This window comes from Manacus candei, unplaced genomic scaffold (assembly GCF_025592945.1).
Source record: "Manacus candei isolate 608988 ecotype Guabito, Panama unplaced genomic scaffold, ASM2559294v1 h1tg000005l, whole genome shotgun sequence".
Taxonomy (NCBI): domain Eukaryota; kingdom Metazoa; phylum Chordata; class Aves; order Passeriformes; family Pipridae; genus Manacus; species Manacus candei.
Genome location: NW_026138053.1, coordinates 17,130,857 through 17,151,952, shown reverse-complemented (window position 1 = coordinate 17,151,952; position 21,096 = coordinate 17,130,857). Strand labels below are relative to the sequence as shown.

General features: G+C 40.2%; 1 protein-coding gene across 1 annotated transcript; it reads right to left on the bottom strand.

The window, feature by feature from the left end:
- Positions 1-12,561: 12,561 nt before the first annotated feature.
- On the bottom strand, positions 12,562-19,076 carry LOC127476951 (pancreatic alpha-amylase). The gene is made up of 10 exons (XM_051800502.1): positions 18,884-19,076; positions 18,225-18,371; positions 17,827-18,024; positions 14,741-14,971; positions 14,224-14,357; positions 14,014-14,136; positions 13,830-13,929; positions 13,506-13,627; positions 13,269-13,394; positions 12,562-12,862 (listed from the first exon to the last, which is right to left on the bottom strand). The coding sequence occupies exons 1-10, from the start codon at positions 19,052-19,054 to the stop codon at positions 12,673-12,675; spliced, it is 1,542 nt and encodes a 513-aa protein (XP_051656462.1). The 5' UTR covers positions 19,055-19,076; the 3' UTR covers positions 12,562-12,672.
- Positions 19,077-21,096: the final 2,020 nt, after the last annotated feature.

The window sequence follows — 21,096 nt, the reverse complement described above, 5'->3', positions numbered from 1 at the left end:
TAGCTAATGCACAAAAAATAGCTGCCAGACGCTATTTAATGGCCTCAAATTTCTCTTCTCCAGAAACTGAGGACATGAAAGAGAAAAAGAGTGTCCAATGTGTTCATTGATTGCAATATGTTCCTTATCTCTATGCGTTTTGTCTTGAAATCCAGTACCATTGTTCCATTGTAGCATTGTTCCACTGGAGTCTGAGCCACAGTATTATACTGTTCTACAGTACTTCTTGAAAGGAGAATTAAAACAAACCCTGCAGATACTCCTAACTTGTGATTACCTTTCTTGAAAATATCCATCTTACATTGTAGTTGTAAACAAGTGTTATGTGTACTATCTGCTATGAATGGTCGTAGCACTATTGTTTTAGTGGAGTAAGCTTTATATTTTAAACAGTAATGCCATCTTGTGGTATGACAAGTTTTATCATTCTGTTTCTTTTTGCAACCTTTTTCTTTATTGTTTTGGCAAGAATTCCTGAAATGCCACGGCACATGCAACAGAATAGGTATTGTCCCAGTTGCAAAAAATTCACAGAAAAAAAAAAAGCCTATATCTGCATGTCATAAACTATTTCACCGGACTTTTAGCAAGATAATTTTGTCTTCTTCCACTGAAAGGAAGGGAGTAGATAGATAGTGCTTCTATTAGAAGGGTCATTGTGAGACACGTGATTGTAAGAGCTGCCTTATTAATTATTGCCCACTTTTAAAATGGAGTTTGTTCCAGACACATACCCTTCAGCAAGTGTCTGGTCTCTTTATGTGTGTGTCCTGGACCACTGGTAAGCTACAAGAAATTCACAAGACCATTCACCATCTACAGTCCAAAAAGGGACCTGTAGTATCTTAGGAGTACTTTTATTTCAGAGGCTAATGATAAGGGCTCAGAAAAAATGTTCTGAATTCACAGTGACAGAGGTTCAAGTTCTATTTTTCTCAAAAATTCAATGTTTTCTGTGTTTGTAGAGTGCTAGTACTAAGGGACCATGCTCTGACTCACTGTTGACAATGTTAATTATAATGTACCACTGACACTGGCCTCAGAAGATGCCCTGTTAGAATTCAAGACGTGCAGTCCATTGGATAGGACTGCTCAGCATTTCAAAGAGTGACTGCAATTAGCCTCTTGGTTCAGAAAACTGAAGATACAATCCCTTTCTCCCCTTCGGTGAAGCCTTTTTACTGCACCAATAATTTGTCAGGTAACTCTGAGCTCTGCCTTGTTACATGAGTTGCTGAGCACCTGATGTTACACAGTCCCACTGAAAGAAAGAGGCTGTGACTTCTGCTGCAGCTTAAGAGATAGGCACGATTTCTTTTCCCCTCTCTTTTCTATGAAAAATGTCAAGCTACTTATTGTCTGCTCAAACTTTCATAGAAAACAGCAAGTCTCATATCAGAACTACTTACATTCTTGGTATGAAATCTTCTGGTGACCCCAAGAGAGCATCACCCAGAGCCAGGGCTTTCCATATCTGAAGCCAAGGCCCTGCAAGCAAGCAATAGTTTCCCTGGGTCTTTGCTCTTTCCCACTTACCTTGGAATTGTTCTACGTGGTATAAAATCAGTAGTTTTCAATATTCTGGATTTGAGATCCTGTAGAAATTTGCCAAGTACTAAACAGGTACCTTTGGAAATCTCAGCTGTGTGAAACACTGTATAGTGCACATGAACTTTAACTTTTTCTTTCAGGACACTCAGGTTGAGCCTACAAATCAGGATTTCTTATTTTGGACGCCAAGTCCAGAGATACCACATTGTCAGAGAGGGAAGTTTACTGACAAAGAACTTTTCTTGATAAACCAAGGATTCCTGACAAACTTTCTCCATATTAAAGCTTATCAAAGTTGTACAGTCTGCGAAGGATTCTGTTTTAACTTTCCTGGCCACAAATGTAAAAAGATGAGTTTGTGGATCTTCAGCCTGGAAAGTCCCAAAATGAGTAGCCTTCTGTTGGAAATATGCTAAAGAAAAACAACAGGATCTGTATTTATCCATGAGTTTCAGGACTGAGTTATAATACTTATTGACATCCCTTTTTTGTGCTTGACCAGCGAGCATTGCTAGAAGATCTGTGCTACATAGTTTGTACTTTTATTCCTAATAGCTTGTCCCAAAAATACCATTATGATTGGTAGGAAAATTTTCCTCTGTAATAAACCAGAAAGCAAACACATGAAAATAAGATTTCAGCGATCTGTATGTCTTCTGATGGATAAAAGCAAAAGACATAATTCTTTCACTGTAGCAATATAGAAAATGCAGAGTTATTGTGGCTCAGGTTTCAGAATACACTGCAAATGATGTACTGCACATCCTTTACACCTAGAACCAGACTGAGATAAAAGATGAGATTACATTTATTTATGCATGAATGTAGCGAACATCTGCCAAAAATCTATCTAGTTATTTTAATTCTCCATTTCAACAAAGTTGACCATCTGCTCTGTCATCAGCAGAGATCTTGTTCTAAAAGCTAAATCAAAAGATCAGCTGTCTTGTGTGTCTTGTGTATCTTGTTCTCGCTTAGCAGAAACAAAATTCTAAAGTTATCCCTCTGTAGGTGTGATGGTGACCTGCAGCAGGTACACACTTATTAAGTCAAAATTAACAGCTGGAACTGTAGTGAGCATAATGACAGTTAAAATGTTTAGACTCTATCAAAGACTAAAAGTCCCCAAGTTAGGTGTGCTGCTTAAAACAGTCACTCTAAATAATCGTAATACAGAATTTTTAGACATATAAAAGCCAGTGACACAGAAATTAAAATAAGTACACTTAAGGTGATGCTAGAGTCTGGAATGAAACTGTTGAACTTGTATGTTCTTTATATTTCAGGGTACATGGTAACATAGAAAGGTTCTGTGACTGCATAAATATAAAATGTAATACAATAATACATGACAAAGTATTACAAAGCAATTGTATTATCAAATTACAGAATAGAACATTTCATTTTTTGTTGGGTTTTCAGGTGTTTTTTTTTTCTTGTTTCCCTCCTTGTCAAAATGAAGGAAAATAAGAGGTAGGTGTTACATTGCTTCAGTGCTCCCGAACAGGAAAGTGTTAAAGAACAGGATATAATCATGTCATTTGACTTACTTAATGGGCTTTTGTATTGCTTGCACAGTAAACGCTGGCCTTGCAGAATTTTACTGTGTTAGTTTTAACAATAAAAATGTGGAAGCTTTGCAGGACTGTGAAGACTTCAATAAAGAGTCAACTTCCTCATAAAGGGAAATCTTCCAGAACCAGTGATCTTCAGGGACTGACTCCCCTGGCTCAGGCTGCCTGAGGAGCTGCTCTAGCAAGAAACACTCAGTGCTACTGCAGCTCAAGCAAGCTAAAACTGCTGCCAACATCTACAATGTTTTGTTCCTGTTGTCAAAATCCGAAGTCTTCTCTAATTGAGGCTGCTAATAACAGTGTATAGTTGGTGCTTAGTACTTAGGAAAAAGGCAGCATTTATGCTATGTGCTTATTTGCAATTCACTAGAACTGTTTTGTCTGGCATTGGAGTGAACTTGTTTCTGTGAACTGAGTACAGTCTGTCAGCAAAAATTACATGACTTCATCATTTTCTATCAATACCAATTAGCAGCTATTTTCCAGAACAGTCCAATTTAGATTGAGCTAAGCTATTAATGTTATTAGTATTTATATTATCCTGATGATCATGATCCAGCTTCTTTAATTAGGCATATCAGTGTGTCTGACTGCACTTTTTTAGACATTCTTTTTAATTTTTATTTATTTATTTTTTGTTAGAGACCCATTAGCCTTACTGACACATCACTTTGTTCCCAGAAACGTGGCATTTGGGCCTTATCTTTGAATTACATGTGATCTTTCTGAAATATTTTTTAATCAAAAAATCATAGGATGGCATTCAAGGAGTAGAGATTATTTGAAATAAAAAAAAAAAATCTAGTAATGCTTCACTACATGCAAACCTGGGCTGTAGAGTAGTAGAGGTAACAGAATAAAGCATTATATTTACTCATGAGAAAATCAAATTTCTTTTCTCTCATGAATTTACTGTGTCTCTTTCAAAACTCTCCCCACGACAACACCTTCATCAGGCCTGCTCACAGGATTAGCTTTGCTGGGCACAGGGTGGCGGTTGTCACACAGAGGCCATGAGAGCCCATCCTGTGGCACCAGCACAAAGTGAGCAGGGCAGGGCTGGCCAAGGAAGCACCACCGCCACGCCCGGGATGGCCGGGCAGGTCCTCTCCTGGGCAGGTCCTCTCCTGGGCAGGTCCTCGGAGAGGTGCCAGCCTCCTGAGACTGGAGCCACGGCCCAGCAACAAAGAGGAGGTGGGTCCTGGTGTGTGAGGTCCCTGAATGCTGCCCAAGCCCTGCCACAGCAACAGGGGTTTGCCAGAGCTCAGCCTGTCCTCAGCCCCTTACCAAGTCACTGTAGTTAACTCCTGGGCTGGATAGTACCGGAAAAAAAAGCCTGTGATATTTCATATATATTTGATGCTTTTTTTCCTCTACGCAGAATGGCCTGTTTCAATATATCACATGTTCAAACAGATTACATTAGCATACTATCTCTGAACAAAGCACTTTACTCCACGTCAAAGTTGTCCAGGTAATGGCAAAAAGTAATTCTGAAGTTTGATATTAAGTATAATTGAATGCATTCAGGGCACAACTGCAAATCTCTTGAAACTGTCATAAACTGTGCAAAGCTACTTCCTCAGTGACAGTTTGTTGAGCATAAAAATGGAATCTGAAGATCCTAAGCTATTTATTTCAATTCAGTGAGATACTCAGCAAAGCTTACAATTTTGCTACATTCTGTAGAAATGCAGTGTCTCCTGAACACACAGATGATGCTATCTGTATTATAAATATGGATTCAACACTGCCTTTGTGTGTATCTCTGTTTATATGCAATATATACACATCAGCACCTAGAGTAAGAATATGTTAATTTAAATACTTTGAAAATTAGAGGGCAGCAGAATTTTGGTTTTATACACTCTTTATCTCCGGCCTAGTGTATATTGTTTCTAAAGTAAATAGCAAAATGGTTTAACATAGAAAAATTGTGCCTATGACTTCAATGGCAGCATGGAAAGTTTCTCTAGAATGTTTAGATATTTGTTTCAATGAATTCGTTCACTCACATACAGTAAAAGTTTGGCAAGTCCTCAGTTTTGCTGATCCAAGTATTTGTGGAGTTGTGTGTGTAGCTCCAAGCTAAAAACAGGCAACGGATGTCATGAATGTAAAGTGTCCTAAAGAGTATTACATTGTTGTGAACAAAACAATTTTCTAATGCTATGACACAAGAAATTTTTTTTTTTGATGGTTAGTTTTTTTGAGAGCAGAATGCCTTTAATTTTTCAAGAATGATAGAAAAATGCATGGAATCATAGGCTGAAGAGGTGTTGCCAAGGTGCTCTACAGCAGTACATTCTGGAAAGTCCAAAGTAATTTTAATTACTAGCAGCACAAATGAATTTTGAGGAGCCAAGCAAGTAATTATTTCATTCTGTATGTGACTGCCTTGTAGTCGGACACCAAACAGACATGTCAGCTCTCGTACTTTCTTTATTTTATAAGTGTGAAAGTATCAGATCATGTGAGGAAAAAAAATCTACTGAATCATGCAGTATTAGAAAAATTTTGTTACTAGAATTCTGTGTCTACTTAGATAAAAAAGAGGAAGAGAAAAATTGAAGTGGGTTTCATTTTGTGGCAGTTGATTTAAGCCTAATTAATCTACACTACACTGACATTCAACATACACTTAGTTTCTCTGCTATTGATAGGAAATATTGTCAGGGAAAAGACAAGGTGTTATTTAAGGTGATTAATGAGTAGAGAACTATAATATGGAAATGTAAATTTTATCTTGCCAATAAAAAAAAATCTGCCCGTAAAGTCCATTAGGCACTAGAATAGCACATCAAAAGAAGTCACTGATGCATCGACAAAGCCATGTTCAAAGTAGACCAGATAAAACATTTAAGAGGCAAGTCGAGAGGATCATCTTGTAATTATAGTGCAACTGATATGACCCTAATGGTCTTATCCAACCTTCTGATCTCTAAGTGTGGGATAAACATAACATGGCATTTGAGTGTGAAGATCAAATGAACAGAAAGCCACCTGTGAATCTGGAAGACGAGTATTTTTCCAAACTCAGCAGACATGGGAAGAGCAATTGTATTTAATCCATGACAAATGGGGAAAGATAGGAATAGTAAATCAGGGCTGAGTTATGGGATGTTCCCTTCTTTTAGAAAAAAATAGCCCTCCATAGTGAAGTTATATCACTTCTCCAATTTTGTCAGCTTTGTAAATATGCTTTAGACCAAATATGGCTATTCTTAAGTGAATTTTTTTATCCTATGAGCTCAGGCAGCAGTTCTTTGAGCTTAGTCTCAACAATTTCCAAGCACAGATATTCTTTCCAAGCCTTAAAGACAGAAAAGTTTGGACAATAAAAAAAGTCATATTTTAAATACAGACCAATTCCAATACTTGAACTATACCATGGTGTCCTGTAAGATAATGAGTCAACATTTTAGTAACTACCTCACACACACACATTCCAAGGGAACAGCTCAGGAATAATACCAGTGTAAATTAGGCCAATGTCTGAATGTCCATTATTATAAACATAATTAGTTCCCTGTAGTCATTTTGCCCAAATTCTAAAGGTTAACTTTCTTCAAGGGTCTCCTGACTGACTCCATGCTCCACAGAGCATTCAGAAGGTTGCAGAAATTAGCATCCACAGTTATTACTGCTTGTCAACTATGAACACACAGAAACTGCTAAGCTTCCAAAGGCTTTATTCCCAAGTGAAATGAAAAATAAAATATGAAAGCAACATTGTATATTACTATGACATCAGCCTTTTTTTTTTTCTGGGGGGAAAAAAACAAACAAAAAACATAAATCTTGGAATAAAAAGAAAGTATAATGCAGTTAATTAAGGTGGCTACTTCTCAGTCTTAGTGCCTGGATAATGCAATCTAGTTATTATTTTAGGACCAATGAAGACAATGGAAGACAATGTCATTCTCTGACAAATGTTTGGCATTTCCATTTTCAACTCACAAGTGCCGCAGCACTACTCACACTTTTCTGCTCTCCTACAGGGTGTAAGTCACTTTCTTAATCCTACATTAAATGCTCTGGCTATTTATGCCAATGCTCAATGCTTTAGTGTGCCAACTGGGTGAAAATCCAAACACTCACTCTCACTTTGACTCCAGTAGCTGGAGAGAATTCACCACTATTGTCTCAAACAGCGTCACCGGAATATTAATAACCAAGACTTTCATATTAAATGCAATCTGAAAGACAACATGTTTAGTAACATATTTGCTAATAGCATTCATTCTTACCACCATCATTCTGATTTAACATTTAGGCAAAGTTAAAATTGCCATAGCATGAAAACACTTGCAAAGGAAATATCTGTATATTGTTTAGCATACATTGTGAAATGAGACTAATAGACTAAGACTGTTAAAAACACAGATTGCAGATAAACACATGATCAGCAATTTAAAAGTTAGTGTTGTGTGTTGAGTTCTTAATTTGTTCCCCTCAAAACAAAATGATAACTTGAATAAAATTTTTCAGTCTCTATAAAAAAGACAATAGACTGTTAGCTTCCCTTTACAGAACTCCTTCTTCTGTTAGAAAAATAACAGAGATTCAGGGAAATAATAAGCTGACACAGACATATGCAGAGCTGAACAAAAGTTTCCAGCACTGAGATGAGAAAATAAATTGCCATGAATAATTCAATAAACTTAACCCTCTGGTTCACTCATGGACAGTACACTAGAAGTTCATGGTTTTTCTAATACCACTATTTATTTCACCTTAACTGACAAATATGTAATTTTAACTCTGTGGATTAAACCCACTAGAAGGATAAATAATCTTGTGATGTATCAAACTCATGCTTTCTTTTTTCTAATTGGATGAATGTGAAAGTGTTTACTTCCTGAATGTGTCCATATATAACTTAAATATGAGCAGTTGCATATACAAGTAGCCACTTACTTTGCTTTATTGTGCATCACTTCCATTAAATTCTGATCACTATTATGCTGAAAGCTACATATAGAGACAGAACTACTGTGAAAAAAAAAAGAAAAAAAGGAGAAAAAGAAAATGAAAAAGAAAAATAAAGAGAAAAAAAAGAAAAAAGAATGAACAAATCTACAGCCTTATTATGCATCTATAGAATCAGAAATTAATGTCGACTGAGACAATTATTTCTCCAGTTTATCAAATTACTTGCTTACCTCCTTTAATTTCTACTCAGTGACTGCTACTTATACCCAGTAATGCTCTGAGAAGGTATCCTCATATGTTGCATAGCAAATCCAAATAATTTTCTTAAAACTGAAAAGTTCGAGGAAAATGAATTCAGCTATAAAGATGGGGATTTTATGGTGACTTACAGAAGATAAGAGATAAAATAATCAGAAAACTCTTATTGCTTGGAACCAGCCCCTTAAAGTGTGAGCTTTCATACTACTGGTGTGTTCTCTGATTACAATAGTCTGATTTTGGTGTGCAAGATTCTGATAGATATGGATAAAACTAACAAAAAAAAGGTAATAAATTAAGCAACTAAATATATATTATTTGAAATTAATAATGTTTGTGAATTTGAATTTTATGGTATTACACGGTGTTCTGCTTAATTCAGTGCAGTGTACTTTGTTTACACATATTCAGAGAGCACATGGCCAAAACAAAAGGACATAGCAAGAAAATTACATCTACTGCTATGCTTTATTTTATTGTTCTTTTTCTATATTTTAATTGTCAGAGGCTGAAGTGAACAACAAGTGTTTTATATTTACAAAACTGACAATTATCTACTGTCTTTCCCACCCCACTACAATAAAACATCCCATCACAAGATATATTTAGAAAGTAAAGGACATTCTTTCTTTATCACCCAGTTAAACACAACTACAATTAATTAAATGAGAAAATTATAAATTATTCTTCATTGATTTTGCAGGTGTTAACTGTTAAGGATTTACCAGCAGCCCTAAAATTTCCTTAGTGTAGAGAGGACAGAAGTTAAGATGGTCAACTAGAGGACCATAGTAAAGTTTAAACAAGAATTGTTAAAGTCTTAAAATTTCTCTGTAAAACCATTTAACTACTGTTCCTAAAATGTTCTCTAAGGGATATCATTGCTAATAATGGATACTTACAGACCATCTGGGTGAAATAAGTTAAAGAATTTTTCTCGTACCTACACTGCAAATTAATTATCTCTGCATTGATCTTCCTTCTGTTCCAGTCTACTTCCCTTAAATGCCTCCATATGTTGTACAGCACAAAACAAACCATGTTTGAACAATGTGTTGATATATACAAAATTCTGCTTAATTTCAATTATGGTACCTGTGAAATGTAGATATTCCAAATCATACTTTTATAGGCTTCATATTGCTTGAATATGGTAGTTACAGGACAATAGTTACAGCCTCATTCCTCTGTTGCTCCAGCACATTATAAAGAAAATAAACAGCTTGTTCTTTATTTAAAGGTGTCCTCAACACTCACCATTAGTAGCTTTGGTGTACCATAAATGCAAAAGCTTTCATAAAACCATCATTGCTTTTGGAGTTGTTCATTTTGTACATTATCCAAGAGAACACCATATTTCTGTAAAAAGATGAAATTGTTCAAAGAGTGGAGGTGTCTGAATCTAACACAGTTCCTTTAAGCTTCCCAAAGAGCACAAAGGAAGAGCTGGCTAGGATGGAAACGGTACTTGTCATGTGACAGAAGAGGCAGAAAAGCAGGAAAAGCAAAACTGGGATAAAAGTGTATGGAAGTCTAATAGAACCGAGTAGAACAGAGGGCAGCTGGAGCAGCTGAACCAGGGACAAAAGGACAGAAGGCAAGTTTCTCAGATACACTATTATCTTACTCATCATAAGTAAAGATGGATAGATTCACCTTCTGCACAACCAATGTCAACTGAGCAAGTCTTCATGACCCAGCAGCTGCATTCATGCTCTTCTCCAGTGAAGGAACTGAAATTATATAACAGAACTAGTTAAACTTCTCTGGAAATCTCACAGATCCCAAAGGAAAAATAATCTATTACTAACTGCCATCTTTCTTCCATTCACTTTAAAACCCAGCTGATAACCAGATAGTACGTAAAAGTCAGCAGTATTTACCTTTGCTCAGAAAGTTTTTTCCAATCAGGTACCTGGCATATCCCTAAAATTGGAAATATTGTTTTTTGTGTGCTTAATCCCAGCTGGTTAGGTCAGGGGACTTTTCCCATGTTTAAATTCTACACCAGATTTCAAAATAAAATATAAAAATGAGAAGAGAGTGTACCTGGAAAACTCCAAATCTGGAGTGAAAATAAAAGTCAACTCTTATTCAAATCTTTATTTTCTTTTCCATCTCAGAATTTCTAGGGTTTGAGATAGTATTTTGGAAGGCTTGAGACTGGTAATATTAAGAAAAAATAAAAATCAACCTATAACAGATTTTGACATTACTCAATTAAACTCACTGACTGGCCAATGACAGTGAGCACCACTTGCCACAGAAAATGAAATATTGCATAACGCCCACAAAATTCTAAAGTTTTACACTTCAGCAGATCTGTTAGACACAGATCTTCTTGTGCCCCAGCAAACATTTTACTTTAAACTTGATAAATTTCATAACATAATTTCAATTTTTCACTGATTACTGGTACACAAGATTAAGGCCTTGGTGCCTTCAATTTAGATACAGAAGGGTGACAATAGAAATGATAACAATAAATATTTCCTAGTACTAAAATTTTTTAAAAAACGTAGCGATCATCAGTAAAGCTAACTGGGGCTTGTGAGTTATCTGAAAGACCTGGTGTTACTCTGGATGACACTGTTGCTTTCTTCATCATCTTTGTGCTCATACTATAATGCAATGTGTTAAAAAGCCTGAAATAAAAGGAACAAAAAACAGGTCAGGTCCTTTCCAAGCAATGAACATTTGGCCCACAAAGTTTTACTTACATATAAGGAAACTGTCTCCAGATTTCTTTTCCTCCATATTTCTATTTAATTCTACTGTGAAATGCAGAGCCATCTGAGTCTACATTAGGCAAAACACTCACTGCACTCCAACATAACTGGAAAGCGGATCCACATATGTTCACAGGCACAGACATAATCTTCTCCATATTCAGCACCGCCTGTTGATTATGGACACCTCAGATCAATGTGTGTCATTTCAGTCATTTGCCACAAAAACTGTGGGGCTTGGAGGTGGATTTGTAATTTGAAATGTGGACTGACAATTCCATTTGGGATTGGGTAGTGTCTGAATAACAGCTAGTATGGAATCACAGTGTTTCTGAGGGTTAGAGCTGAATGCAGGGCTTAAACAAACACGGGTACAGTAACCCAGGAGGAGCAGGCAGTGCCAATCAATTTCAAAGGGGCAGGAGGGCTCCTGACCTGCCCCTGTGGGCAAACAACAGGTCTGCACTGGCTATGAACATCCTGCCACACAAATCTTCCAATCTCTGACACTGCTCCAGTGAGTGGATCCAGGGGCTGCGTGGGTGGATCCAGGTAGTGCTGGACATAGCCAGCAATGCAGACAGACGATAGGTCCAGCACTGGGCCAGGGACACTCTTCCTACACCACGACTGCTTTGACAGACACTCTAAGCCCTTGGGCACACTGAGAGCCAATAACCACCCCCAACATCCACACATACTCTCTCTCCCACCACAAAAGGGAAAGAGCCCTTAAAAGTACACCTTTACCCCAAAAATTGCAAATCTGAGCAACCCTCTTCTATTTTCCCCTCCAGATCAGGCCGCAATAAGTACTTTTGGCCTAGCAGACACTGACTTAAAGCAAAGCTCACACTTGCCTTTTAAGTCAGTATTTTCTCACAGTTGACAAGGAAATAGGGAAAGCTGCCACATCTGTGTTCTGTCTGTGTAATTCTCTGAGATATTACAGAATAAGGGAGCCTAACGCACCACATAGACAAGAATATGCTGGGTTTCAGCCACTGGCACAAGGGGTAAGTGATGCCTGGATATACAACGTCCTTGGACACCTCTGGAACCCTCCACAGTGAATGTTCATTTGCAGCAAACCACTGGGGATAACAACAGAAGAGCTGTGGATTTGATTAGTACGGGCACAAACTGTAACCCACTGGCTTGACTGAAGCCACAGACTGGAATAACTGCTTGGCATGGCCCAGCTTCCTTCACTGGCCAAGACCCCAGGTTTGGTTTGCCACAAGAAAGGGATAAACTGTATGCAGGCACTGCTTGTAGCTGACTGCCCACAACGTGACTGCTGTGGGATACAGCTGTGTGTGCATGTATTAGCCTTGGAAATAATGCATTTTAACTTACTGAGGTGCTGGTTTGGGGGGGTGTTATCTATTTTATTTTCTCCTATTAAGTGGGAATTGAAGCGCTGCATTGCCTTAAAACCTATGACTGCAATGCCACTAGTTATGAGGTAATAAAGTTACATCCAATTAATTAAGGGAAAAAGTACGACTCTTCAATTTACTTGCCATTTACTATTCACCAGATACAGAATCATTCATGCTCAAAAAGCAGGAAACTACATATAGGGGAAACAGTAATGCACAGAAGAGGACATTTCTCTGGAGTTACAATTTTGCATCAACATGAATAGCAATAAATGGATCTTCAGCGTCGGTATTAATCTGGAAATTAGCCTTTCCATCACCAGAAACATACACCTGTTTTCCAGTACATTTGTTGTCCTCCTTTTGTCCAGAAATAACATCACAGTAAGTACCAGCAGGCAGTCCAGTTTGCAAATAAACACTCATATTCCTGTGTGAAAATAAACAAATACTATTTATCCATTATTTTAAAAACAAACATTTCAAATTGTGTGCAAGATTTTTGAACCTGATGCTACTCCCTTACTTTGAAGAGCAATGTGAAGCATGAGCTTTCTGATCCTACCCCTGCTTCATTCCCTATGCTCCCAGCACCAAGCCTGCCAGAGTTCAAGAAGTGTTTGGATGATACTCTTGGGCACATGATGTGAGGCTTGCGGATGGTCCTGTGCAGGGCTAAGGGCTGGACTCGATGATCCTTGTGTGTCCTTTCCAACTCAGAATATTCTGTGATTTTAGCTCTCTAGACTTGGCATACACTTGAATAACTCGGGTTGTATTGCTGATGAGGGATGCTATGGTTCTCTCTGGGTACAGTGTTTCTCCCATTGACTTACCAGTCATCATTATTGAAAATGATGAAGCCTTTATTACCACGGCCAAAAGCTACTTGATTGCTGCCATTGTCCCACCAGTTGGAGAAAGGTTCACCGTCCACCACGTTACGGAAAATAACCATGTTCCTGAAAATACAAGGAACGGCTGTCACTGCAGCTGCAAGAGCTCTAAAGCCATGAGGAACATGAAGCAAAAGCAACTGCTTTCACTCAGTTTTTTCTCCCACAGTGTCCTACTTTATCTGACGCCAGCGATGTTCACAAACCCAGTCGTTGCCACAGGTAGTGTCCTCATTGATTGTCACAGGCTTTATTGAGCCATCCGAGTTACTTGGGGGTCCAACCCAGTCATTGATGTCCTGTAATTCAGAAGTTTATAACTTCTTACTGAAAATGCAGAGAGCCTCTTGGGAGAGAAAAGCTAGATGGAGCATCAAATTTTCACCAGCTAGATCATGGCCCAGTGAAATCCCTTAACACACTGAAATGTGCTGGACTACTTCTAGGGCCCTGCTCTGGTCCTTATCCACCACAAATGCATCATCAGCATTGCAGGCTTACCTTTCCATCAACAAAATATCTTGGCCAGCGGAAACTTGACATCACACGTGTGAACCCATACGGATGGGCCAGCATGAAACCAACTGCCATTTTATAGAGCCTGTTGGTTGGACAAAGCAAGTCATGAGACGTGCAAAGAGAAACAGACAGACAAAACAGCACCCAGACAAGAGCAATCTCTTACCTGGCATCCCAGAAGGTCAGAATAGCAGATCCACCGGCCCCATGCCCCCGCTGGTTGTCATGATTGTCCACAAAGACCAGGGCTCTGTCAGAAGGCACAAAGCCCCAGCCTTCTCCCCAGTTCCTAGCCAAAAACACAAAGAGTCGAAGTTACCCTGTCAACTGTTGTATCCAGTGTAGCCCAGATAAATAGCAGCACCTCCATCCTTACTTTAGGTAGGCCATCTTTTCTCCGTTCCACTTGCGGATCACTGTCCCCAGTTTTGCACCGTATTTGAACTCTGTCACTCGGCCATTTCCAAAGTACTCGCTGCCTGTGATCGGCTCTCCACCCAGGTCAATTACCTGGGACAGGAAGGAAAATCTGTGCATCTGTTCTTGTCTCACAGAGACCAAAAATGCAGTGTACAGAATTCAACATTAGTTCTTGCTTTACATTGAGAAAAAAGTACTCAAGTATGTGTATTTCTGTTGTGTAAATCAATCCAAAGTCAGTATAATACATGATGGACTCAAAAACATGACTGAATAAAGAAATGGTAAAGTTGATTGACAGTGTGTTGTGGAGGCAGTTTTAAAAAGCAAAATTACTTATGCGTGCAGCACTGTTCCCGAAAAGCTCTTTCTGGGGTAAGCTGGATGAAGATGTACTGCTGTTCCTCTGAAGGAGGAAGGCAAAAGAGATGTAAAAGACAAAAACAAACATAAAGGGCAAAACAGGGGATTACCTCCTGGAAAATGAATGGTTTTGTTCCTTCAGGAAACCACGTAGTATTTAAATCTTTCAGCTTGTCCAGAAATGCTCTAATGTCTCCAGGCCACATGTGCTTGGCAGCATCAATTCGGAAGCCTGCTACGCCAATGTCAATGAGATGGTTCATGTACTCAGCCACCTTCGAGCGCACATAGTCCTTCTCCAGGGCCAGATCCAGAAGGCTGACCAAGCGGCAGTCCCGGACCTGAACAACAGAAAATTGAAAAAAAGAGAGAGAGAAAAGAGAAGAGGAGAGGAGAGGTTCGGAGAGAAGAGAAGAGAGGAGAGGTTCGGAGAGAAGAGAAGAGAAGAGAAGAGGAGAGGAGAGGAGAGGAGAGGAGAGGAGAGGAGAGGAGAGGAGAGGAGAGGAGAGGAGAGGAGAGGAGAGGAGAGGAGAGGAGAGGAGAGGAGAGGAGAGGAGAGGAGAGGAGAGGAGAGGAGAGGAGAGGAGAGGAGAGGAGAGGAGAGGAGAGGAGAGGAGAGGAGAGGAGAGGAGAGGAGAGGAGAGGAGAGGAGAGGAGAGGAGAGGAGAGGAGAGGAGAGGAGAGGAGAGGAGAGGAGAGGAGAGGAGAGGAGAGGAGAGGAGAGGAGAGGAGAGGAGAGGAGAGGAGAGGAGAGGAGAGGAGAGGAGAGGAGAGGAGAGGAGAGGAGAGGAGAGAGAGAGAGAAGAGAAGAGAAGAGAAGAGAAGAGAAGAGAAGAGAAGAGAAGAGAAGAGAAGAGAAGAGAAGAGAAGAGAAGAGAAGAGAAGAGAAGAGAAGAGAAGAGAAGAGAAGAGAAGAGAAGAGAAGAGAAGAGAAGAGAAGAGAAGAGAAGAGAAGAGAAGAGAAGAGAAGAGAAGAGAAGAAGAGAAGAGAAGAGGAGAAGAGAAGAAGAGAAGAGAAGAAGAGAAGATTATATCTGTGTATTATCAAATGAGGTGGAGAGGGGTGGTGGTTTGACTGGGTAGTGTGGTACTTCAGCATGATGTAAATGCTATGGGACAAGGGACGTAGAATGTGCTGGTTTTGGCGAGACACAGTTAATTTTCTTCAAAGTAGTTGGTATGGGGCTGTGTTTTGGATTTGTGCTGAAAACAGGGGTGATGACTCTGTGCAAGCGCTGCTCAGCAATTACTAAAACTAAACTCCTGTGTTAAGACTTTTTCTGTTCCTCACACCACACAACCAGCGAGTAGGCTGGAGACCCACAAGGAGCTTGGAGGGGACACAGCCAGGACAGCTGACCCTAACTGACCAAAGGGATATTCTATGCTCAGCAGATAAAGAAGAAGGGGATGATGGTGGGAAGAAGAACGGGATGATGTTTGGAGGGAAGGCATTTTTCTTCCCAGGTCACCCTTACACATGATGGAGCCCTACTCTTCTGGAGGCAGTCAAACATCTGTCTTCCCATGGGAAGTGGTGAATAAATTCTTGTTTTGATTTGCTTGCACACGTAGCTTTTGCTTAACCTATTAAACTGTCTTTATCTCAACCCATGAGTTTTCTCAGTTTTACTCTTCTGATTCTCTCCCCTGTAAGCAAGCAGCTGTGTGGTGTTTAGTTGCTGACTGGGTTAAACCACATCAGTCCTTTTTGGTGCCAAATGTGGGGCTCAAAGGTTTTGAAATAACAAGTTTGATTGGAATGTGCTAGATGGAATTTATAGCTGTTATTGCTCTTTGGCTATTAATTGGCAGGCTCCTGTGCTTGCACAGGACTCACTTGTGTATTAGAGTCTAGAGCTCATTAGTGGCTGCTTTTTGCCTTCACTGCTGGCTGTTCCACTGTGCTGCTGATCACCTCACTCTGGGAACATTTGGATTTTGGCAGTGGAGATGCTCCTGGGCTGGCAGGTGGCCAGCACACTGCTGCTGTTTCTGTGCTGCTGTACCAGACAGGCTGGAACTTCAGAGTGAACTCAAGTCAAAGGGATTGTGACCTGTGGATGGATCCACAGTGGAGCAGGTACATCTCAAAGTGTCTGTGGCCATGGCTATGTCTGTGCCACAGCAGTGTCCCTCTGAAGGGACTGGGGCCCAAGGACACGACTGTGCTGCAGCAGGTACACCTTGAAGCATCAGTGGCTGTGCATGAGCACATGCTGGAGCACCTCAAAGTGTTTGGCCATGGACAAGCCCACGACAGAGCAGGAACACCCCTGGAGGGACTGCAGCCAGGGCTAAGGCCGTGTTGGCAGGCTCTAAAGGAACAGTGGCTGTGGGTAAGGCCACACTGGAGCAGGTGTATCCCTGAAGACTCTGTGGCCCATGGATAGGACCATGCTGGAACAGGTGCCCCTCAAAGTGACTGTAGCTGTGGATAAGTCTGTGCCACAGCAGGTGTCCTCCTGAAGAGACTGTGGCTCATAGACAAGGCTCCTTCTGCAGCAGGTAGAGCCCTGAGGGATTGTAGTCTGTGGATAAGTCCAAGGCAGAGCAGGGATAAGGGGAGGAATTCATTGCAATGTTAAACACAATGGTCTGGTCCAAAGGGACTGGGGTGGAGATTGAAATGGAAATACCTTTAAACTGTTGTAACCCAGGATTTCAGATGCATGTTACAGAAACACATATTACAGATGCATATTACAGATGCACATTAGGAGCCACCTGAACCAGTGAAGGGCAAGCCTTACATGAAGCAGTGCCAGTGCAGAAATATCATAGTATATTGCTGCAAAGTGGCCAAAGAGCTTGAGAAAGAACTGCTACACATTCCAACTACAAAAACCAGTAAGTTGCTCAACCAGGGCACCACCTTGCACTGCTCTCAGTTTTTCAAGGGGGCTCCTTATCATGATCAGCTGAGCTTATAAGCTATAAGAATGAGGTTGTGGGCTGAGCTGAGTACACTGGGCTCAGTTCAGGGGAAAACTTCCACACACAGGTTCTTGATTTCTCACTACTCATAATATTTTGCACCACTAGTACCTATGGTTACAACCTCATTCATTTGTCAAGTGACTAAGCACAGATTTTGTGAAAAACTACACCCTTTGTTTCATCTTACTGTGGAGTTTACACAACATGTTTAAAAAAAAAAAGAAAAATAATCAAAACTTTTGCCAGAGGAAGTTACCTGATATATATCACCATAATTTTCAATTTCTCCACTTCCACTGTGACATTTGCCATCATTGAAATCCCAGCCAGAGTATGGTACAGCTGGAAAATCTCTGTTTCCAGCATTAAAATAGCTTCCACAGGTAGAATGGGTGCCCGAGCCACCCGCAGCTCCACACATGTGGTTGACGACAGCATCCACATAAATACGAACCTGGAAAAGCAATGTGAGCATTTCACTATGTTTTGTAGTGATTGTGAAGTGATAGCCTCAACTTTACTACTTCACTATTGACTTTTTTCCACTTCAGTTTCTTCTCAGTATATGTTTCCTTAGAGGAAAGCAGCAGTACCTTCCCTCAGCTGATACAGCACTTCTTGCCATATCAGATACAGATTTTTCAAGGCACTTACTCCAACATTGTTGCATCTGGTCACCATGTCTCTGAACTCATCTTCATTTCCTGACCGAGTGCAGAGCTTGTAGCTAATGGGCTGGTATCTTTCCCACCAAGGTCTGTTTGGGTTAGTAATGACAATATTTTCATTTGGAGGTGAAACCTGTAGATGAAATTATATACTTTGGTTTTATTTTGACGTTTTAAGGGCAAAACCTGCATTCAGCATCTCTACCCTCAGAGGCAGGCTAGCACCCAACCCAGCCTCTCCCACAGCATAAGCCCAAGTCTGAGAGATATCTGTCTTGTACACTGGCAAGAAAGAGGTTTTATTTTTTTTCTGTGGGTTGCCCAGATCCAGCATGGGCCTGCTTTCAAGGGCATGTGCACGGGAAGGCTGAAGCCATAGGAAGTATTTGTAACTGGAGTGGTGACAGCCTTAGACAAGCCAAACCTCAATGCTTATGCACTTCCCTCAGAACAAGGGAAGAGCCTTACTTAGCTTTCAGGGGAAGCCTTTCAGAGGAAGGCATGCCCCTTTGTAACTGACCTGCTAGAGATACAAAATCATTGGCCCTCTCCAACAGCAAAGTTACTTGGAGATGGCTGTTTCCATCTCAGGGATTTTGATTTATTAATTAAATGCTACAAATGCCATTTTCCTACTACTCTTACCTGAACACCTCCAAATCCATTAGGAGCTAAATAGCGTTCACACTCCAGAGCAATATCCGCCCAGCGCCATTCAAAGAGATGTACAATAGATGTCCTCTTAGAGAGGGTGTTGGGGTTGTACTGCCCCCAGCAAAACCCCACAGCTGCAAGGAGGAGGAGGAGGACTTGCATGGAGCCATCTACTGAAGGCACTCTAGTCTCTCCACAGGCTATTTATGTTCCTGCAAGATGACAAAGTTCCTACCACAGCTGTCAAAATTCACAAGGATCAATGCTATCAGTTATTATTTAGCTAGCTAGATCAATGCTATCAGTTATTATTTAGCTAGCTAGCTCAATATCATTCCTTCGGTTGGTTTTCCTCCTGGATTGCCCAACAGCTGAAGATAAAATACCTTTTCACAGTGATTATACACTATCATAAACTAAGCAGTCCGTGAGCAGTGTACCCAAATCCAGAACTGCACTCTTTCATGTAAACAGAAATACTTTATCAAAAGTATTCCAAAACATAACACACAGACCCTGAAAGGGGTCTTTGGAAGGTAAAAGGAGGGAGAAGTGACTGAAAGATGAAAACCTAACAGCACTAGGAGAATGACTGAGTTCATCTAATCCTGACAGCTGGACACCTCTGAATGCTGGCAGAGTTCAATCCAGGGTACCTGATCAGCCACTCTCAGTCAATTACAGTTCTATCGGACAACAGGCTGTGGATCTTCCCCAGGTGAATCACATTGGTAACTAGAAACTGATGCCTTTTCATACCTGAAGCATTTCTCTAGTGTCACTGCCCAGTCTCTGCTAGGAACTGTTATCAGTTTTCTTCACACAGCTGGTTGTGCAGAATAGCTGTCGCTGTACCTGACTGAAAGTCATCTAAGCTGTGTTTCTTTCTCCAGCAGAAACTTTGCATAAGGTTTCATCTCATTTTAAATGACCATTGATTCATCTGAGCCAAGGAACTCAACCCAAAATCAGATGTAAATATTGCAGATGAGTGTTAGCTGACTGACATAAAACAGAATCTGAAAGCCAGAGCTGTTGTCCAAGTCCCTTTTGGCTTTTCCTACAGTCTTCTCCTTTGAAAAAAAAAACTACTGACTTTAGCTCATAAGATGCCTTCAGGTCTTCATACAGAACTGACTTATAAAATCAAGGTCTTAGCAACAATTCTCCATGAACAAGCTTGAGTCATACCAACACCACTCTGAAAGAATACAAAGACCATAAAATTTCTGACATTTGATGAATATCTGTGACAAAAAAAAAGTTAGAAAAAAGGTCACATCTACTCCAGAAGAAAAGAAACATCAGTACATCAGTGCACTTTGTACCCAAACTACCTCTAGTGTGTTCTTTCTGAAACTAGCCATGCCAATATGTCACATGCATCCTTCTCTTTCCCAGAATTTGTCTTCAAGGACAAAACACAGAAGCATTTGTCCCATTTGTCCACCTGTTCATTTTCATGTCACAGACCTTATTAAAAGCCTCTTTTCCCACTACTATAATGAAATAGTAAATTACTGCAAATGACCTTGCCTACTCACTAACAGCAAGGAACCAGTGAGCGATTGCACTTTGTGATTACCAACTCAGTGAGAACAGACCCCCTCATCCCTCAATATTACTGAAAGCAACCAAATGTGCCTCAGGTTAATTTTTACATCATCATTCCCTGTGGGGTTCCATTGATGAGATGGCATGTCACTGCATGACTTTCAGCTTCCAGTGGCATGCATTTTCCACTGAAAAATATGCTGCTGTCAGCCAAGAAGAGTAAGGACCCATCCTTGCTAGCCTGATGCAATGGATGGCAAACCCACTGGGAAAGAGGACTGAGAGCCCTCACATGACAGGTTGTGCAGGCTGTGACTGACTGTCCAAGGGTGTTGCAAGGAATGTTAATTTAACACACAAACTCTTTGTGTGTAAGTGGTTTAGTTGAGTGCATTAGCTGATAATGTAACTTAGTTGAGTGCATTAGCTGATAATGTAACTGTTTATCCCAGAGTTAATTAAAAAGGGTGATTATCTCCTTGGTTTAGCCAGACCAGCATTGGGAAGAATGTAGACATGGCTCAGTACAAAAGAGGTTACACAAAATTAAAAACTAACAGAAGTTTTTTTGCAGGTAGCAATGGGCTTTAGCTGGTTTCAACCCACATATTCCTTTTCCATGACTAGGAATGCCCACCATCCTATTGGTG

What these genes read in the sequence shown, in the direction of transcription:
- LOC127476951 (XM_051800502.1), bottom strand. Translation starts at nt 19,054, where the DNA reads ATGCAAGTCCTCCTCCTCCTCCTTGCAGCTGTGGGGTTTTGCTGGGGG. An exon ending in GATATTTTGTTGATGGAAAG is followed by an intron (nt 13,628 to 13,829) that starts GTAAGCCTGCAA and finishes TCTGAATTACAG; the next exon opens with GACATCAATGACTGGGTTGG. An exon ending in CATCGCTGGCGTCAGATAAA is followed by an intron (nt 13,395 to 13,505) that starts GTAGGACACTGT and finishes TTGTATTTTCAG; the next exon opens with GAACATGGTTATTTTCCGTA.